At 39.7% G+C, this 18751-nt stretch overlaps 1 protein-coding gene across 5 annotated transcripts; it reads right to left on the reverse strand.

Annotated features, from left to right (window-relative positions):
- Window positions 1-541: 541 nt before the first annotated feature.
- hacd4 (3-hydroxyacyl-CoA dehydratase 4) lies at window positions 542-17479 on the reverse strand. Of its 5 annotated transcripts, none has more exons than XM_064343949.1 (7): window positions 17236-17479; window positions 9988-10094; window positions 9409-9536; window positions 9074-9186; window positions 8256-8362; window positions 3655-3750; window positions 542-2651 (listed from the first exon to the last, which is right to left on the reverse strand). In XM_064343949.1, exons 2-7 carry the CDS (start codon window positions 10016-10018, stop codon window positions 2569-2571), a joined length of 558 nt encoding a protein of 185 aa, XP_064200019.1. In that variant the 5' UTR covers window positions 10019-10094; window positions 17236-17479; the 3' UTR covers window positions 542-2568. The 5 variants fall into 5 exon arrangements, with proteins under 5 accessions (XP_064200019.1, XP_064200017.1, XP_064200016.1 ...); XM_064343947.1 differs by lacking the exon at window positions 17236-17479 and adding an exon at window positions 10858-11011; XM_064343946.1 differs by lacking the exon at window positions 17236-17479 and adding an exon at window positions 10714-10738.
- Between the last annotated feature and the right edge of the window lie 1272 nt (window positions 17480-18751).

Here is an 18751-nt window from a genome sequence, read left to right on the forward strand (position 1 = left end):
TTAAATATTCAGGTCTGGGGGTTTTGGGGAGGTGTTTCACTGAGCAGGATTTAAGGAGTTAGGGAGACTAACTTAAAAGTAGAAAGTATTTTCATTTTGGTGTTTGGACAAAAGCCAGACCATCTAAATAACTTTGCCAGCTAGCTCTCTAAAGAATTATTTATTTTTGAGTCTTATTTTCTTAGTATTTTCCATAATTCCTATCGGTTCTGGTCGTATTTTTTACGCACTTGTTGTTTACGCACAGGTTTTTTGGATGTTTTTTTCTCTCCATGTCTGAAGCTTCATAGGGCGGCACAGTGGTGCAGTGGGTAGCACTGTCGACACCCATATTTATTTGAGCTAATTTAAAATTGCTTGCGTGCAGAAGGTGTGTAAAATAATATTAGAATCGATAGGGATGATGAAAAATACTACGAAAATAAGACACAGGTTCAAAAACCCATAATTATCCCTTAAACCCATTTCCTGGAGCCCCCAGGAAATGGGTTTTATCGATGTATGCATTTTGAACATATTTATTATTTATTACTCGGCAAACTTACAGTACAATATTTTATTGTTCTGTATGGTACAGAATAATGAAGCAGTAATGCTACAATAAAAAAAGTCAATACGAGCTGTTGTATATCCCAGGATGCTTTGCAAAAGGTGCATGCACAGGAGGCTGTGTGGATGTCCTCATGAAAGAGAAAGACTGAGACGTGGGTGTCCTCACACCCACGTCTCCGCATCCTGCTGAAAAGGAAAGCCACTTCCTCTTCCTGTGGAATGTTTCTGTACGGGCCTCACGCAGTGAGAAACGAGCGCAGCACATAGGCCTTTTAAAAAAAATATTTCTTCTTCTGTAGTGTGGAGGCTGCAGTGCTCCTTAATCCTGCTCTTAACCCTGGCTGTGTTGGAGAGACCTCAGTTAGGGAAGTGTAGCCCCACGTTCACACTGCAAGCAACACGGTTGACAGGTTGCCCAAGTATACTTGGATGAAGGAGGAGCAAGAGCTTCCTGTTGTATCATTGTAGTGGTGCAGCTACATATTTTTGAAGAAATAATATGTATAGTTTTGTCATGAGACTGATAATTATTATTACTGCTATCTCGCTTGCTAGCTAGGGATATTATATCTCTCTGTCTCTCTCACTAGCTAGCTATGTTGGTAGCGATCCCTATATATCTCTCTCACTAGTTAGGCACATAGCTAGCGATCTCTCTCTCTCAATACCTAATGTTATCTGGCTAGCTAGTGAGAGACATATATAGAATGCTATAAATAGCCAGCTCTCTAGTGGTGTATAAAACTCAATAAGTCTTGGTGTCAATGTGAATGATTTTGGTAGAACAAGCCACATATTTGCCATATAGTCTGCTGGCTATCCTTTATGATTTTAGCTGCGTTTAAGTTTTTAGATGAGTGAAGCCAGGTGGAACAATAATTCACAAAATGGTATCATTGGTTTAAGAAATAGGAAGCCTGATTGACTGTTGACAAAAAAAGTAAAACCGTGGGCAACATTTTTCGGGCAACTTTCGTAGCTTAGTTAGCCAGTTGGCCGTTGCTCAACTACATAGAGAATGAATGGACTTCTGGCAACTGGTCAACCGAGTTGCTCGCTGTGTGAACGGGGTGTAAAAGCATGTCTTGTGCATGACGTGTACTATAGCAATCCTGCTGATGCGAGACCTAGCAATGTTCCCGCAGCGTTATTATAACATCCCAGTAAAGCTGTCACAACGTCCCAATAGCATTGCCGCAAAGCTCCCATGACATTGCCCCAACGTCCCAGTAATGCTTCAGTAATGTCGCAGCTACATTGTGAGGTCCATGGAGCGTGAGCAGGAAATCTGCTGCCAACCCGCACACTTGTATCCAGACTCAGGCCTGGACATCCAACCCTTCCAGGTCCCTTTGTGTCCAGAGTTCACTGTCATAGGTCAGGGCTCAAGGTCCTCATTTCTGCGGGCGTTGCCTGCTTTTGTTCTTTTTTTCCTTTTCTTTTTTTTTCTCTTTTCTTTTCCATTTCCATGCTTCCAAAGATTATGGATCGATACACCAGAGCCAAAGCCCGCGTTTGTGTATCTGTTCAGTGTGTTATGTTGTTCCCCAAGTGGTTGGTGTGTGTGTGCATGTGTGTGTGTGAGCGTGTGTGCATGCATGTTTTCTGGTGTGTCTGGTGGGGCTCTGGGTAACTGTACCCTACATCCTACACTCATGACATCCCCCATGTGACCTGCAGGTTGATTCTTCCAGTCATAAAAACTGGGATGTTTTTTGTTGTCATGCTAGACTCGTCCAAACAGGCGTTAATCCACCATGGGTTCCCGGAAGGGAGCATTCAGAAGAAGCCAGCTATGAATTCCCACACATGTGGTGCGTTTCAAGCTGCTGCAGGAATTGCATTTGTTGACACAGGGCTAGTCCTTAAACTCAACCTCTGGTGTCTTCCAGATAAGCTGCTCCACATGCTGTCTCACGATGAGTGGGACCCAAGAGTGTGTGTGCATGTCAGTGTGTGTGTGTGTGTGTGCGTGCGCGCATATGTGTGTGTGTGCATATGTGTGTGACTGTCTCTTTATTTCCTCTTGGTTTTTTTATTCCAGATGTCCAGCTGTTGTTTCCTCTCTCCCAGCAGCTGCCACATAGTGAAACAGGCACCTGGAAAAGGGATAAATCCATTAGTGCTGGGGCTGTCAAATAATGATACAGGCACCTGGGGTGGGGAGTAATCCATTAGTGCCAGTAGCGATGTGCTACTCCTCATAGACAAAGACACACACACAAACACACAGACATACTCCTCTCTCTCCCACACATACAAATACACACACACATACACTCTATCTTTCTCTCTCTGTCTCTCCCTCACACACACACACACACAGACATACTCCTCTCTCTCCCACACATACAAATACACACACACATACACTCTATCTTTCTCTCTCTGTCTCTCCCTCACACACACAAACACACAGACATACTCCTCTCTCTCCCACACATACAAATACACACACACATACACTCTATCTTTCTCTCTCTGTCTCTCCCTCACACACACACACGCACTCCTCGCTCTCCCACACATACAAATACATACACACTATCTTTCTCTCTCTCTCTCTCCATCATACACGCACACAAACAAAAGAAGGAGAATCCAGAGGAGCTACAGTACAGTCACCGCTGTGGCTGGCTATGGTGAGTAGATTACTCACACACACACACACACACTATTTCTCTCTCTCTCTCTCTCTCTCTCTCTCTCTCTCACACACACACACACACACACAAACAGGAGAAGGAGAATCCAGAGGAGCTACTGTACAGTCACCGCTGTGGCTGGCTATGGTGAGTAGATTACTCACACACACACACACACACACACTATTTCTCTCTCTCTCTCTCACACACACACACACAAACAAGAGAAGGAGAATCCAGAGGAGCTACAGTACAGTCACCGCTGTGGCTGGCTATGGTGAGTATATCACTCTCACACACACACTATTTCTCTCTCTCTCTCACACACACACACAAACACACAAACAAGAGAAGGAGAATACAGAAGAGCTACAGTACAGTCAGCACTGTGGCTGGCTATGGTGAGCATATCACACTCAGTCACTCACACACACACACTGATGCGCAAGGTCCTCACCGATGGCGAGCAGAGGGAAGTAGCCCAGTAGAATGTAAGGGAAGGAAAACGTCTCCAGGGACTCAAAGTAGGGCAGGGCCTGGTACACAGTCAGTCCTGTTTCAACCCAAGAGAGAGCAAACGCAACTGCTTAATTCAGGCAGGAGGGACTGTATTTTCCCTGCTGAAATAGGGGCGCCTTCTCGCACACTTAGTCCCATCAAAGACCAAAATGGTGCCATAAATCTGCATTTAAATGACAGTTTCCATTGATTTTCTGCTTCGTGAAATTCTTTTTGAAAGTAAATCAAACATAAGTCAGAGCACGTGATAAGCATACAAGTGAATAAATATTTTATTAATAATGAGAATAATCATATAAGGAAAATAATCTACTGACTGCTCCGCAGCATCTTCTTGCTCAGTCTCAGACGTGCACTGCCAACACCAACGAAAACGGGTCAAATAGCTTTGTGTGCCGTGTCTTGGTTACACCTGCGTGTCAGCTGTGGATTGGGCCTGTTGCGCACAGTGTGGGCACAGCCGGACACGGCATAGTCTCACACCCGTGTTTCACTCCTCTCTGACACCGCCTCGTCTTTAGGAACGCGCGGCGCCTTCCCCTATCCCGTCGATGACAGTTCCCTGGACGAATAAAAACACTCCCAGCGTTCTTAAGGAGTCGTTCTGGCTGAAAGCATCTCTTCTCTCCCCTTGTTTTCATTAGCGCTTCTTCTTAATGTAGAACCGAATTCCAGGGGCTTTATTGTGGAATGCATGTGGGCCCAGTGCATTACTGCATGAGAGTACAGCAAGTAACATATCTATAAAGCACCTTTCAAAATCAGGGTTACAAAGTGCTTTACAATAGGCCAAAATTTACATGCATTATGTACATAACAGCACATATATAACTTAACTCACACAAGAGTTCAAGAAATAGGAAAAGCACAGGAATAAAATGGGTCTAAAGGTGTTTTTTAAAAGTGACCATCGAGTCAGTCTTCCAAAGTTCTTGACTTCCAAAGTTTAGGGGCACAGGCAGGAAACGCAGCGTTGAAGAAACTCCCCACTGGAGGGTCTGGCATTACTGGGTGAGGGTACAGTGTTGAAGAAACTCTCCACTGGAGGGTCAGGCATTACTGGGTAAGGGTACAGAGTTGAAGGAACTCTCCACTGGAGGGTCTGGCATTACTGGGTGAGGGTACAGAGTTGAAGGAACTCTCCACTGGAGGGTCTGGCATTACTGGGTGAGGTACAGAGTTGAAGGAACTCTCCACTGGAGGGTCTGGCATTACTGGGTGAGGGTACAGAGTTGAAGGAACTCTCCACTGGAGGGTCTGGCATTATTGGGTGAGGGTACAGAGTTGAAGGAACTCTCCACTGGAGGGTCTGGCATTACTGGGTGAGGGTACAGAGTTGAAGGAACTCTCCACTGGAGGGTCTGGCATTACTGGGTGAGGGTACAGAGTTGAAGGAACTCTCCACTGGAGGGTCTGGCATTACTTGGTGAGGGTACAGAGTTGAAGGAATTCTCCACTGGAGGGTCTGGCATTACTGGGTGAGGGTACAGAGTTGAAGGAACTCTCCACTGGAGGGTCTGGCATTACTGGGTGAGGGTACAGTGTTGAAGGAACTGGAGAGTCCTGAGTCGGTGCCCCTTGACGGGAAGCAGTCCTTTACTCGGGTTTCTTTACATTACATTACTTTACTTTTATTTAGACACTTTTATCCAAAGCGACATACAAAAGTGAATATCAGGGTCATTGGAACAACTACAAAACAGAGGTTCGATAAGGTACAGTACTCATTTCGTACAGCTATTTATAGCCAAGAACACAGTTTAGTTCACAGTGAACATTATTCTGACCTAACTTATGCCAAGTCAAACTAGGGGGGATAACAAGCGACAATATTAGGACGAAAATACAAATTACAAAAAGTGCTGGACTGGGGGTATATGTAAGGTGTGCCATGATAGAGGGGATTTTAATTGAAACGATTCACAGAGTGGGGGCAGTTAGTCCAGGTATAGTCTGAAGACCACGGCAGAAGATGGGTAGTGAGGGAGAGGTTCGAAGAGGGACAGGGTTTCTGTCCTTAACCAGAAAACTCCTGAGGCCCAGTCCTGCTCTGCCCTCCGTTCGCCATTAGACACCCAGATTCAGGGTCGTCTTTGGACACAGAGAGGAAACTGCTAATTGTTTATCTGTCTCTTTGTTTTTTATCACATCATTCTTCTTCTTCTTAATAATAATGCAAGTAATTAAAAGTGGCCTTTGGTTTCCCCGAACATTTTGATTTGAATGCGCATGTGGACATGCTTTTGCTCCACAACGAACTTCATTCGTGAAGATAGAATTTTTTTTATTGTTCCTGTACCTACCGCACAGTTTGAGCGTGCAAGCAGCAACATTACCTGGAGGCATAATACATTCCTTTTCGTTTTTTTTTTTTTTAACTGCATGGCTCTGTCATTGTGCTGAGTATGGTAATGGTCAAAGCCAGGAAATTCCAACTACAACAGAACTTAAACCTTTTTAAGTTGGCCTTTCTTCTGTTTGCATGTACTCCTCCTGTCATTTGGTATACATCTTATGTTCTTGGTTTTGAAATTTTCATCTTTAAAGGGTGGGGCTTTGGCTGTGAGGGGCTGTTTTCAGGATTACACAAACATCTATCATATATTTAGGAAATCCTCACACAGCAACAGTTGACGAGTCCTTCTTAACATAACTACAACATGGAATGGAGAAATAAAATTTGCAATCAGAGAAATCAATGGAGATAATTATGAAATTACTTCTCATAGGAGGATGTGTGGCTTCTGTGTGTAACCCTCGCCAGTGTTTAGCACGCACCTGGGTGATGCACAGCAGCCATTTTGTGTCAGAGCCGTTACCCTTGCCACACCTCAGCTGAAACCCATAGGCATCACTGAATCAGTAAAATGAAGGAAAGATCAGGTGGTCAGACTGAACCAGGAGGGGAATTTGGAAGGTAACCATGGAAACCTCTTACTCTTTACAGTAGGGACCATAGGACCTTTAATGGCTTTGGAGAGTCAGGGGCCCTGCTTTCTGTGGACCTCATGCACAGTCATGTTTGCCATGGATACAGCAGGGTGGAGACACAGTGATAACGCGAAAGGAAAGGCCAGAGAGCCAGATAGACGCTGACTGACGCTTCACCCAGTATTATTATTGGCGCTTTAAAAATGCTCCTCCTTTGAGGATCTGTTCTGGAATCCTGGCCAGGAAATAACAGGAAATGAACAATGTTATCTGGAATATATTTTATCTCTTTTGTTTCTCTACACATGGAGTGTACGTTTTTTCCCCAAAGGAACATTCCACGCACAGTTGGGGTCATTACAATAACACTGGATTATTGTTTGTGGCACTTAATTGTGTATTTTATGTTACAGTGTATGGTGCTACGATAGATTGGTAAATGTTTCTTTGCAGTCCCTTGTGAAAACTGCCAACATGCATTCATTCCTATGCATTTAATATAATATATCAAATGAATAGGCATATATGTAATAATAATAATAATAATGATAATTTTTGCTGTTGTTTTTGCCAGAATTATTATTATTCTTAGTTTTTGTCTGCATTTTGCTACATTTTCACCCCATTCCCATGCTCACAATCTTTGGCAGCCATGTCCGGGCTGACTGCCATTACGCATGACTGACTCTCCAGGTGGCACTACAGCAGCATCTACAACATTGCACCATTGAAAGATTATCACAGCCATCCCGTTTCATTTACAAGAGCCAAATTTCCTCCACATGTGTACATCCTCATCCTGAACGAATGTGCTCATAGAACCCATATAGTCCACCATGTTGGATTTTCTGTCATGTACCGTTTTTCACAAAACTTTTTTGTTTGTTTTGCTTCTCCTACAATGTTTGTCTGAATCTCACTATATGCGGCAAGCGTGATCTACAGCATGTCCCTGTGTTAAATTGCAAAGGAAATTCTGATATGTCCAAAGATGGCCACAGGACTGTAATTTTAATTTAACAAAAATGGCTGACCATGTCCAAATCATGCATATGGACACAAATTTACACATTTATTTGGAAGCTACTGTGCTTTCTGTCTTTGCGTGGCTTACAAAAAAAAAAAAATTAGGTCATTAATTTCAGTCACAGTGTGAAACAAAGGCAGAATACAGTAACTGAAGTCATGATGGTTTGTTTTTGATTCCTTAGGGCTTCATGTAGTTACTGTAAATTGACCCCTCTATTTTCTCCAAGAAACAAAAAGATAGATTTGACATTTGTCCACATGATAATTTTTGACCAAAATTAGTTATTTTAAAATCTAAATTCTTTTTGCAGAAATCTCTGAAAGATATAAATAGCACTCAATGATCTGCAGCCTGCTCGTGGTTCTCGGCCCCTAATAATAACTGCTGTTATTATTATTATTATTATTATTATTATTATTATTATTATTAATATTATTATAGCTAAGCCCAGGCATAACTGGCTGTGACTGAGTTGTACTTTAACTGATGCAGAGTAAATTTGGAAGAACTGCATTTAAACCATCACACGTAACTGGCAGTAACTTGCAATGCAATTCGTTGTGGGTGAGGCTTCATACCTTCTGCAATCACAGAGAGGGGGTAGAGCGGGATCCACAGGGTATGGCGTACCCACAGCATGCTAAAGGAAGGGGTGCTGAAGAGTGCCAGGAGTCCATGAGGGTACCTGCACAGACCGGACACACATGAACAGAGATAAAGGCGTGCGTGTGTGTGTGTGTGTGTACATGTCTTTTTTTTTGTATTTGCTTGCACTTCACCTACAATCCTTCAGCACTATAGCTAGCTGTATATCTACCATGTACACAGCATGTTTATAAAGTCCTTGATTGTGATTTTTTTTAACAGAATTTTACCAATCTATTACCTGCATTCCATTATTCTGACCAACAGCTGCAGTTATTTTGAGTTGTATTAATTCAAGGTCAAGGGCCTAAATTCTTGTCTGGAATTTCTTTTGTGTTGAATTGCCAGGTAAAAAGGGTTCTGTCCATACTTTGTGAAGAGTATGATACACTGCTCTAACTCAGACATGACTGACTTTAACTGATTTAACTGAGGTCTGATGGCTTTTAGCTGTTAAATCTATGCAAATGCTGGTATTTCTGGGGGCTCTGAATGGAGGCAGACACTTGATGTGCAAATACCAGAGTGCATATCAGTTTCATTCAGTGCTAAGAACGTATCCTATAAATCGTGCAGAGATATTGTTGTGGATGCCATCATCTAATGCCTTCCCAGGGCTATGGAAGCTTAAGGGAACACCTCCATCATTCTCTGGAATGGTCTTTGGTTTGTTTCCCTGGAGGTGGGTTCATTCAGCGTGAAACGTCTGTCTTTTCCCCACTACAGTGAAAGTGCATTACCTTAAACTTACCTTAAAAGGTCTAGAGTGTTCCACAGGAAAAACTGTATGCACACTATAGATTTACTTTGAACTTCCTCTTGGCTAATGATCACCACAAACAAAACAAAATTCCTCTCCATTACCTGTAAAGAAAAGGAAAAATTCAAAGTCTTTATGAAATGAGGGAGTGTGGATTAATGCTAACTTCACAGATAAAAATTAATTTCCTAAAAGTTTCTCTTACAAAACTTGTCCTTGTGAGAACTTAATGTTTAATTATTATAATATTATATAATTTTAAATGTAATAAAAACAAAGGGATGTAATAATGATAATAATATGGGTGGTTATTCACTGACACGTACTTGTATAAACCGTGGTAGGAGCCCTGCTTTCTCAATTTCATCCGCAATGTGGAACAGCTCTAGTACTGACATTAGCTGGCACAGGCTCACCACAACGCCCACCGAGTAAAAGGTGTCAGCCAAGGCATCTGGGAAGGGAGCAGTTTTAACCTTTGAGACCTCACAAATATCCAGAAATTTCTGCCACTCCCACTTTCTGCGATAAGGGCACACAGGAATGTGCTCCTTTGGACAGCTCTCTCTAATTGAAAATCATTTTTTTTGTGAAAAGACTTTTTGATGTGTTCTTTCTAATAGATGTTACTTCTACTACAGTCGTGTCACTCTTCAAGAAGGAAAAGTACATGTACATGAAAATAAGTACATATATGGTAGGATGTTCACGTCCCAAACGCATCATTCATAATGTAACAATTAGGTGTTCACACAACCCCTAGTTACATCAGCTGTTATAACAGGACTATGATGTCATGTACCTAGGAGCATCAGCACCAGTTAAAACTGAGGCCTGCGTCTAGTGGCCTGTATTATGATTTTTATGAGAACAACATCCTGGCGTACAGAACTGAGTCGTCTTACCTTCCCCGAATGAAAGGAACCGGGCCATCATGTTTGCAAATATCCAAGTGTGCCCACAGAACTGTAGTAGGTTATACAGGAAAAGATAGGCAAGTTGGATACTGCACCTGCATAAAAGAAATCTCAGTCAAGAACAGTTTTTAGCACACTGTGGTTGATGTTGGTGATAATAATAATAATAATAATAATAATAATAATAATAATAATAATGATAATAATAAACGGTAAATATGACACGGTAAATATGCATTTTTAAATGCATTTTTTAAATTTAACTTTTATAATGGGAATTTATCGTACCAATCATTCAGGACTCAGTTTATTTTATCTTAAGTGTTCAATTAAAATATATAACCCACGCTTATTTTATTGTTATTAAGTTAACAGACATTATTTTTAACGCTTGCTACCAAGTTCCACCGGACCGTGGAAATCTTTACAACGTTGGACGACACTATACGTTTTCCCCAGTTGGTTAAGTGTTTTCCCTGAATTCCTCTGCAGGTCTTGACATATTCCAGTGAGCTGCTAACTCATTTTAAGCAACAGACGAATCCTACAGCACACTGGTCTTGTTGCAAGTAGGCTACTGTTCAGTACAAACACAACCACAAATCCAATAGGCTAACACAGGCATGAGTATGGGTACAGAAGTTAACAGAACTGAAACCGTCATGTCACTAAATTGCACGTTTCTCTCTCTACAGGGGAATCTCCACGCCCCACCTGACCATGAGGACACCGCTTGCATTCCTCACTTAGCTCACGGAAATAATGCAGCTAGCCTATTTGGTAAGTGTCCAAGTTTGCACACGCTAACAATAAAGACACGTTCACATGAACAGAAGGGTAGGTACAGGTAGCGCTTACCTCATTCTGAATACACAGTAGTTAACCCTATTGGAAGCCACCCTCTTTAAAGTGCAGTTTTGAAATTTGAGGAAGTTTTTTTTTCTTTTTTCTTTTTTTTTTTTTTTGAAATTTGAGGAAGTCAGAATCTCTGCGGCAGCCCCATGACGTCAGAGGGGGAAACCGGTCAGATGGGTTTCAAAATCTTTCTAACTTCAAGCCGAACGAAGTGAACGCAACATCCTAGTGATGTTCAGTGGCCTGTTTTCACCTGGCACGTCGCAGGCGACGTAAGGTAAAGTTACGCAAAATGCTGAGCTGCTTCTCTGTTTTACCATTTGATTATTTTGCAGTGTGAAAACGCACAAAAACGTACTATGTTTGCTAGACTTTATTTTGGTATATTAAGATGGAAAAATATTTAAGGTTGAAAGGTCTATTCGAATGGAAAATAAATGGAATATTGACAGTTCTGACGTAATAGTAAATATGTCACTCATATCACTCTGTAGTATTATTGTCGATATTAATTTCTCAAATTAATACATTTTCGACCAAATCTATGATATTTTATAAAGCGAGAGGTTTCGGTTTATCATGTGTTACGATTGTGACATCTAGTGGAAAGAAACGGGATACAGATAACTGTTTTCATGCAAGTAAATAATACATGCCGCCCCGCCAAGGCGTCCCAATACGCTGCTCAAAATGGCCTTTGAAAATGTTTTTGTCGGAGAAATTATTCATTTCAGGTCTAAATATGATAATAAACATTTACAGAATCTGGGAAGGACGACAACTGTATAGCATGTATGTAGTTTTTTTTACAGCTGTACTGTAGAATTTCATTTTTTGCTCTTAAGATGTGGTTACATTTTGACTTATGCATTTCATTTTTTTTTTTACATTATAATAGAACAGTAGGATTTGCACTCCTTGTATTTCTAGTATTATAAAGGGAATGCAATAATATTATAAAGAAATGCTCCCACACATCCTCCCTTACAAAATGTCAAATTTCATTGCTACTGATGTTTCAGTCCAGGACCTTCATTTGAGGGTCCCCCCAGAATGTCCAACACACACACACACACACACACACACATTATATATATATATATATATATATATATATATATATATATATATATATATATATATATATGCACTCCAGATGGAAAAATCAACATCATTTTCACATTTAATTAACGCATGGAGCTTATGTAATTCAGAACACTTCATGCAACCCCCTGTGAATGACTGATTGATTTAAATTTAAAAAACGGGAATACATATAAATGGGAAAGTACATTATTTTTTGTTTCACTGGAAATGTAAGCTTACTTTCCTGTTTCTCTGCTTTGTTTGCAATAATAGGAGGAATCACATGATTTCCAATTGTAGGCCTATGTAAGGAGAAAAAAAACATTTATTATTATTATTGCTGTTGTGGTTCTTCTTCTTCTTCTTGTTTTTGTTTTCATTGTTCAAAAATGCATTATTTTAGCTGCAATGTACCCTCAAAAATAAATTGTTGGATTTACTTAATAAAATTATGGACAGTGGTTGCACACAATATTACATATATTGTGTGCAACCACATATAAGCATATGTGACTTCAGCTGATTAAGAACCTGTGACATCAACGCTAAACTTAGTTAACCGAACTAAACTTTTATTTGCTAATGTAACTCACTTCTATTATGCTCTACTATGTAACTAATGAGTGTGTATTAAGTATGTTTTTAAGTATCTAATTTCTTTGAAGTAATTCATTTCTATAAGTTAGTTCAACGTAATTTACTTAAGTGTCAAACATTTTTGATTTCTACCTGTTACAAATACCATAATTCCTACAACCACTGTCCATTATTATATTGAGTAAATTCAAAGACTAGATTTATTAAGCAAATTCAACTCAACTCCACTTTTTTAAGGTTACTGTAACACAAGATGTTTATTTAACTTACACTCCACCTCATAAAAAACAAAACAAACAAATGGAAAAAATGGAAAATCAGTTTTGCACTAGCAAATTTGCCATTCACATTTTGCAACACTGCACTAATATTCAACAGAAAAACTATATGAAATTTATTTAGCAAACAACCAGTTTGCGAGAAAAATTGCTGTTCGCAAACAATTATACAGTTCTGACACTTTAATGTCAGTGTGGTTGATTCAGTAACACATCTTTTCTCTTGCACCTTGTAAATTTCTTATTTTCTTTACACCAACTCACACTACTCCTTCTACAGCTTTAAAGCTAGACATGCCGTTCTAATATTCTTTATAATATACACCTTGGCTCAGAGTACTGTGCCTGTATAAAGCTTTTAGTTTGTCCACACGGTGGTGCTATAATAGATCCTTTTATGGTTAAAAACTTACAGATAAATTAACAGACCTCCTGGTTCCTGTACTACAAGTGTGAAGCAGAGATTCAGGACTATCCTGTCTGTGTCCCAAAAGAAGACGATCTTCAGAGCAACGTGAACCAAACGTTCCACTATTTAATTGCCCAGCATCTGTTGGCGGTAGCAATGAAACCCAGAATATTGGCCATCACAGAGTAACGAAGATGTTATATCTGATTTCAATTCAACCTGCTGCATGAACAATACTATGGGACTTCGGGTGACTCAGAATAGTAGTATGCAAGTTCAGCATATAATATGGTCAAACCAACACAATGCAAGGAATCCGTGTTTAATATAAAATATAAAAATTGTATGCTTATGTGACAGTCTGCAGGGGCAGCATCCACAGTCAGCACCCGCACAGTTCAGAGCCAATATCAGACCATGATGCCCATCTATACACTGAAACAGTTCCTTATTAGGATGAGCTAGCAGCTCCCCATAAGCACCTTGTTTCTATGGTACCACTGAATAATAACACATTTTTTCAAATAAGTGTTTATGCAAATAGCATGAATGAAAACTTCAACAAGTAGTGACGAGGGTTGGATTAGATTTTTATTAAAATCCCGGCGATTTTTGAGCTGAATGTCTGCAAACATAAGCTATAGTGGATAAGATTTTACACAGCGCGATTATGGGAGGCAAAAGTGAAATTATGGTTTTACGTGGACAAAGGCGACACCTTCCCTCTGCTTGTATTTGTGTTGGGAAAAGAAACATTTTGCAATGCAATGCAAAAAAAAAAAAGAAAGAAAAGAAGAAGCTAGTTCTGGTGATTAACATAAAAGAACTTTGCCCTGTTTCTTTATCTCAATACCAGACTGTGGAGTGCAATTCCATTCCCGCCTGTACAGACTCTCACACTTTTAATATAGCCATCTGTTTTCCATTTAGATGTTCACGGCAGCAGATTAAAACAGCGAAAGATACTATGGGCCAAAAATAAATAAATCTGTGATTTTTATATAACTGAACTCGATTCAGTTTTTACCTGTATGACAAGACCGACAAGACTTTTGTTTTTCTATTAAAGTAATAATTTCCATTAAAGATTTCCATTAAAATAAATGTCTGTTAAGTCACTATCTATCGCCGAATTAGGTAACACAATGGTGATTGAGCCTATTAATTTATATTATTATTATTATTATTATTTATGATTAAATAACTGGGTGTCTGTGGCGACATTCCTGGGAAAAAATCACAAGCGGCGCACAGTTAGTGACGCGTTTTCCATCACCCATCAGTGGTTGGTCCGCCTGAGAGGGTAGACGGAGCTAACGCAACAGGCTCGCTCTTCAACTCACTTGTGTTTGAGCGGCTGTTCAATTGTTCAATTGTTCAATTGTTCAACTGTTCAATTAAATTAACACCAAATATTTGAATGTGTAATTGTACACAGAGGCCTAGAAATAATACGTACAAATCTGCTAATCTAAACATTAGAAATGCAACAAACACATAAATAAAAAGGCAATAATATATGCTTAAAATAACAATCATTAAAATGGCAGGCTGCATAAAACATGTATAAAAAATACTGATTTCATAAAGAATGGCTGTTGTTGTCATCATGCAAGTTTTATTGTTGTATCTTAAAATATATGTACTGCTGCCCTTCTTGGCCATGTCTCTTGGAAAAAAAGATTGTAATCTCAATGGGACAAGCCTGGTTAAATAAAGGTTAATAAAATGAATTTTAATAGATTGGTCGGTTAGTTTGTGTCTTGCAGCAAAGGGAAGCAAAAGCTGGCAATATGAAAGCATAGCAGGACCCAGAACTCAACAGCTATGCCAACATCTTGCCAGCTTCTCTCTCCCCGGCCTCAGCATCCCTCGCCGCTCTCTCTCTCCCTTCTGCGTCATGTGACTTTGTTCTTATGACTTCATATCTTCAGTATCCCCTGCACAGAGCCGATAGGCCTTCAAGAAGAAGAAAACAATATAGAAGCACAGGAAGTGTAGATTTATCTCAGAACTGTGCTGTCTTTGCATCGCTGTGGATGTTAACAACAAGGACTGGTTATGAGAAGAGCTTCAAAACTCCCCCTCCCCTAGATCCAGGACATTTACATCAGTAATGCAAATCCATGTGAGGTTTCTCTCCTGGCATTTCATTTAGTTTTGGGCTTCCTGAACACCCCACCTCTCCATTTTCAGCTTTGCTTGCCCTCCATCCATTACAAGATTTTTGCGTTTGGATGCGTAGAGGTGGCACTGTGGGGCCTACTCTGATCCTCCCCTCCCGTTCTGACAAGTTCTCACAGTTTAATCTCTTTCACTTCCTGCAGCAAGCAGCACTGTGGCTGCGAACTGCACATCTCTGCCAGGAACCTCTCAACGGAGCATTTCAAAAGAAACAAAACAAATAAAAATGCATAATGAATTACAACATTCTTTCCCCAATCACCTTTTGCGCACTAAACAGTTCTTCCAGGAACCTTTGTGTGTGTGTGTGTGTGTGTGTGTGTGTGTGAGTGTCTGCGTGCGTGTGTGTATGCATGTGTGCACGTGTGTGTGTGTGTGTATGTGTGTGTGTGTATGAGTGAGAGACACTTTAACACTCATGGAATTGGGCTGGGATTAACATGCATCTTAGCCTTTTGGATATTGTCCTTGCACTTTGACACAAAGTTTGCAGTTTTTTTAAATCTGCATTTTGATTCTACTGTTTTAAACATTTTCCAAAGGCTGTTTTATATTTTATTGTTATGGGAGGGCAAAGTACAGGTTCATTATATGCAATGCTCAGTGCCCTCTGGGTATTACGATATATATTTACTGTGTTACGTAGGCCATATTCAAGCCAAATACTGTTTTCTACCCATGGTGCCTAACTTTCTGTTTCACAAGCAACATGTATTGCGACAAACCAGATATGGCTATATTATCAAGGGTCTGACCCGACCCCACAATCATTCTAAATGTTAGGCCTAAAAATAACAAGCATTAGATACAAATACTTCCACATATAGTTTAACAAATAGCTCTTAATTTAATGAAGAATAGAACTTTGAAGAAGATAATGACATCAGAGGAACATGACAAGGGGTTATACAACTGGGTGACAACCATTCCCTTGGTCTCATGTTCTTCCACTGCTCCTCATTAATGATTAAGATACATAAAATTCACAAAACCAATGTTAATACAATCCGTTCTTTCCATTTCTTTGTCTTCTTCTTTGGTTTTAAAACAGTGAACAGTATTGTATTTATTTTTAAGGAGATAATGACCAAAAATAAAAAAATAAACACAAAATAAAAAGTGCAGGTATCCCACTACATTAGTTGACCCTTAATTTCTCCAAGTATGTTGACAGTTTAGACAGTTTCAGATATTTAATGATGTCAGCTTTGCCAGGCCAGATGTTGATTCATTCATTGAAAACATAAATTAATTTGTAGTGCTGTATCAATTAAATAAAAACCATCAATGGAAATTCCCCTTCTAATATTATTATTATTATTATTATTATAAATATTATCATTATTATTGGTAGTACCAGTAGCAGTATTCGCAGTAACAGTACTAGTAGTAAAATAAATTAATCTGAATAAAATAAGTTTTAATAAAAGAACAAAATAAGGTTGATGTGTGTGGTGCTGGCATGTATTGGCTTATGTAGCCTACAGTGTATTCGTCAGTAATGCGTTAGCAGTGTGTTCACTTACACCCCCGAAACGCCTTTCCCTAAACCAATTCAACATTTTTGAAAAAGTTCGACAAGACTCAACTCAAAACTACAAAGTTTTGAAATTATTTTCCAGAGGCGTTGCTGCGTTTCCCATGTTACTTGGTAAGCGTTAACCTACAAGAAAATTAAGACGCAATTAAGAGTAATTGATTCATTACTGTGTTCAGCGAGCTTTTTCTAGTTGTTTGCGGATATAAAAACAATAGGCAACGTTTAGTGAATAAAACTACCCGGCTACAGCATTTTCTCATTATACTTTTAAACGTAAACTGTCTTACCTGTTGATTCCCTGTCGGACATCTCGAAAACCTCCAGCTTCATTTAAGACAGCGCATACCTTCGGGTTTTTATGTACTGATCGTTTTTCTGGGTACTTCCCCCGAAGTAAATTCCCAACTTTAAACTAATTATTTTGATAAAATCGTTTTGCACTGCTTGTGAAATTCCTTAGAAATATATATACGGGAAGGCGACCTTTAAATGTCTCTATGACTCAGCTGTGTTCAACGGTATGAGTAGGTCCTACAGCTTTCGCGGAGTTGAAGGTTTGGTCCCACGGCAACGTCACACATGGGTGGTGCCTTTGGAGAGTAGCGTGTCCAGAGAAAGTGCGCGTTCACAGGTTCGGTCATGAAGCTGATTTGACGGTGTCTTTCTCAAGAACCTTCAAGTGGCAACACCCTCACATTATCGAACTTCCTGTAATTTTTAGTATCCTGATTTGTTCTGGGCACAAATCCCATTCACAAGAAGTCAACATTCGCTGGTGATACTACTGTGAGGTAGATAGTAAGTTAAGGTAGGCGTTTATGTACACGTTATCAAACTGGCATAAACCATTTACGTATTCCAAATGTCAGCAGTTGGTTGAATTTCATTTTGTCAATGAAAGCAGACAAATGGTTCTTTATCCAAAAAATGGTAATAATTGTTAAATTATTATAATACCCCATACACTTCCACTGTGTTCCATTTTTTCATGTAATAGTTAACAACCATATAATGTGCTTTAACATGCAGTTTCAGTTTTATTTTACAGAGTCTGAGAGAGATTTAATGCTCTTGATCAGAGCTGAATATAGCTGATTTAACATTGAACAATTTACTATGCAAAAACTTGTCATTAAAATAAAATGCAATGCAAAAATAGAAAACAGGACCAAGACAACCGGCTAGCATGCACAGGAACATACACACACGTTCAAACAGTCACCAGAAACATGCAGTACACACACTCAAACAGATATCTCTTCACATGGACACACACACGCACACACACACACATTTGTATAGTCACGCAGAAACATACAGTACACACGCAAACACAAACATACACGCACACACACACACACACACACACACAGATGGCCTGAATCATATTATCTGAGTCAGATACTGGTCACTGGGTTTGGTTTGAGGGAGTTGATGAATATGCCAGGTCCCAGGAGATATGTGTCTCTCCATGACTGAGATCTCAAAGACAGCCCATTTCCATACTAGCTCATGTAGCTGGAAGATTATCACAGTTCTTGTTTTTGTATCACCTCTTGTTATTGAATTGAAGTGATACATTTCCCTTACATCCCCACATGGTAATCACCTATTTAGGTGTGTAATAATGTAACAATATAAGAGTGTCAAACTCTGTTATGATGCACACAATTATTTGTCATTTTAGACTAGTGTAGAGAGAAAAACAGTCGAAATAAGCCAAGGCTTAGAAGCTCAGATCACTGCTAAAACGACTGTGTTTTTATTAGTTTTTTTAACGTTGCCCACCCACTAAATGCGGCC

This window comes from Anguilla rostrata, chromosome 7 (assembly GCF_018555375.3).
Source record: "Anguilla rostrata isolate EN2019 chromosome 7, ASM1855537v3, whole genome shotgun sequence".
Taxonomy (NCBI): domain Eukaryota; kingdom Metazoa; phylum Chordata; class Actinopteri; order Anguilliformes; family Anguillidae; genus Anguilla; species Anguilla rostrata.

Coding starts and splice junctions, on each gene's coding strand:
- hacd4 (XM_064343946.1), bottom strand. Junction 9,537..9,987: donor GTTCCTTTCATTCGGGGAAG/GTAAGACGACTC, acceptor CTCCCTTCCCAG/ATGCCTTGGCTGACACCTTT. Junction 2,652..3,654: donor CTTCCCTCTGCTCGCCATCG/GTGAGGACCTTG, acceptor TCCCTTTTCCAG/GTGCCTGTTTCACTATGTGG.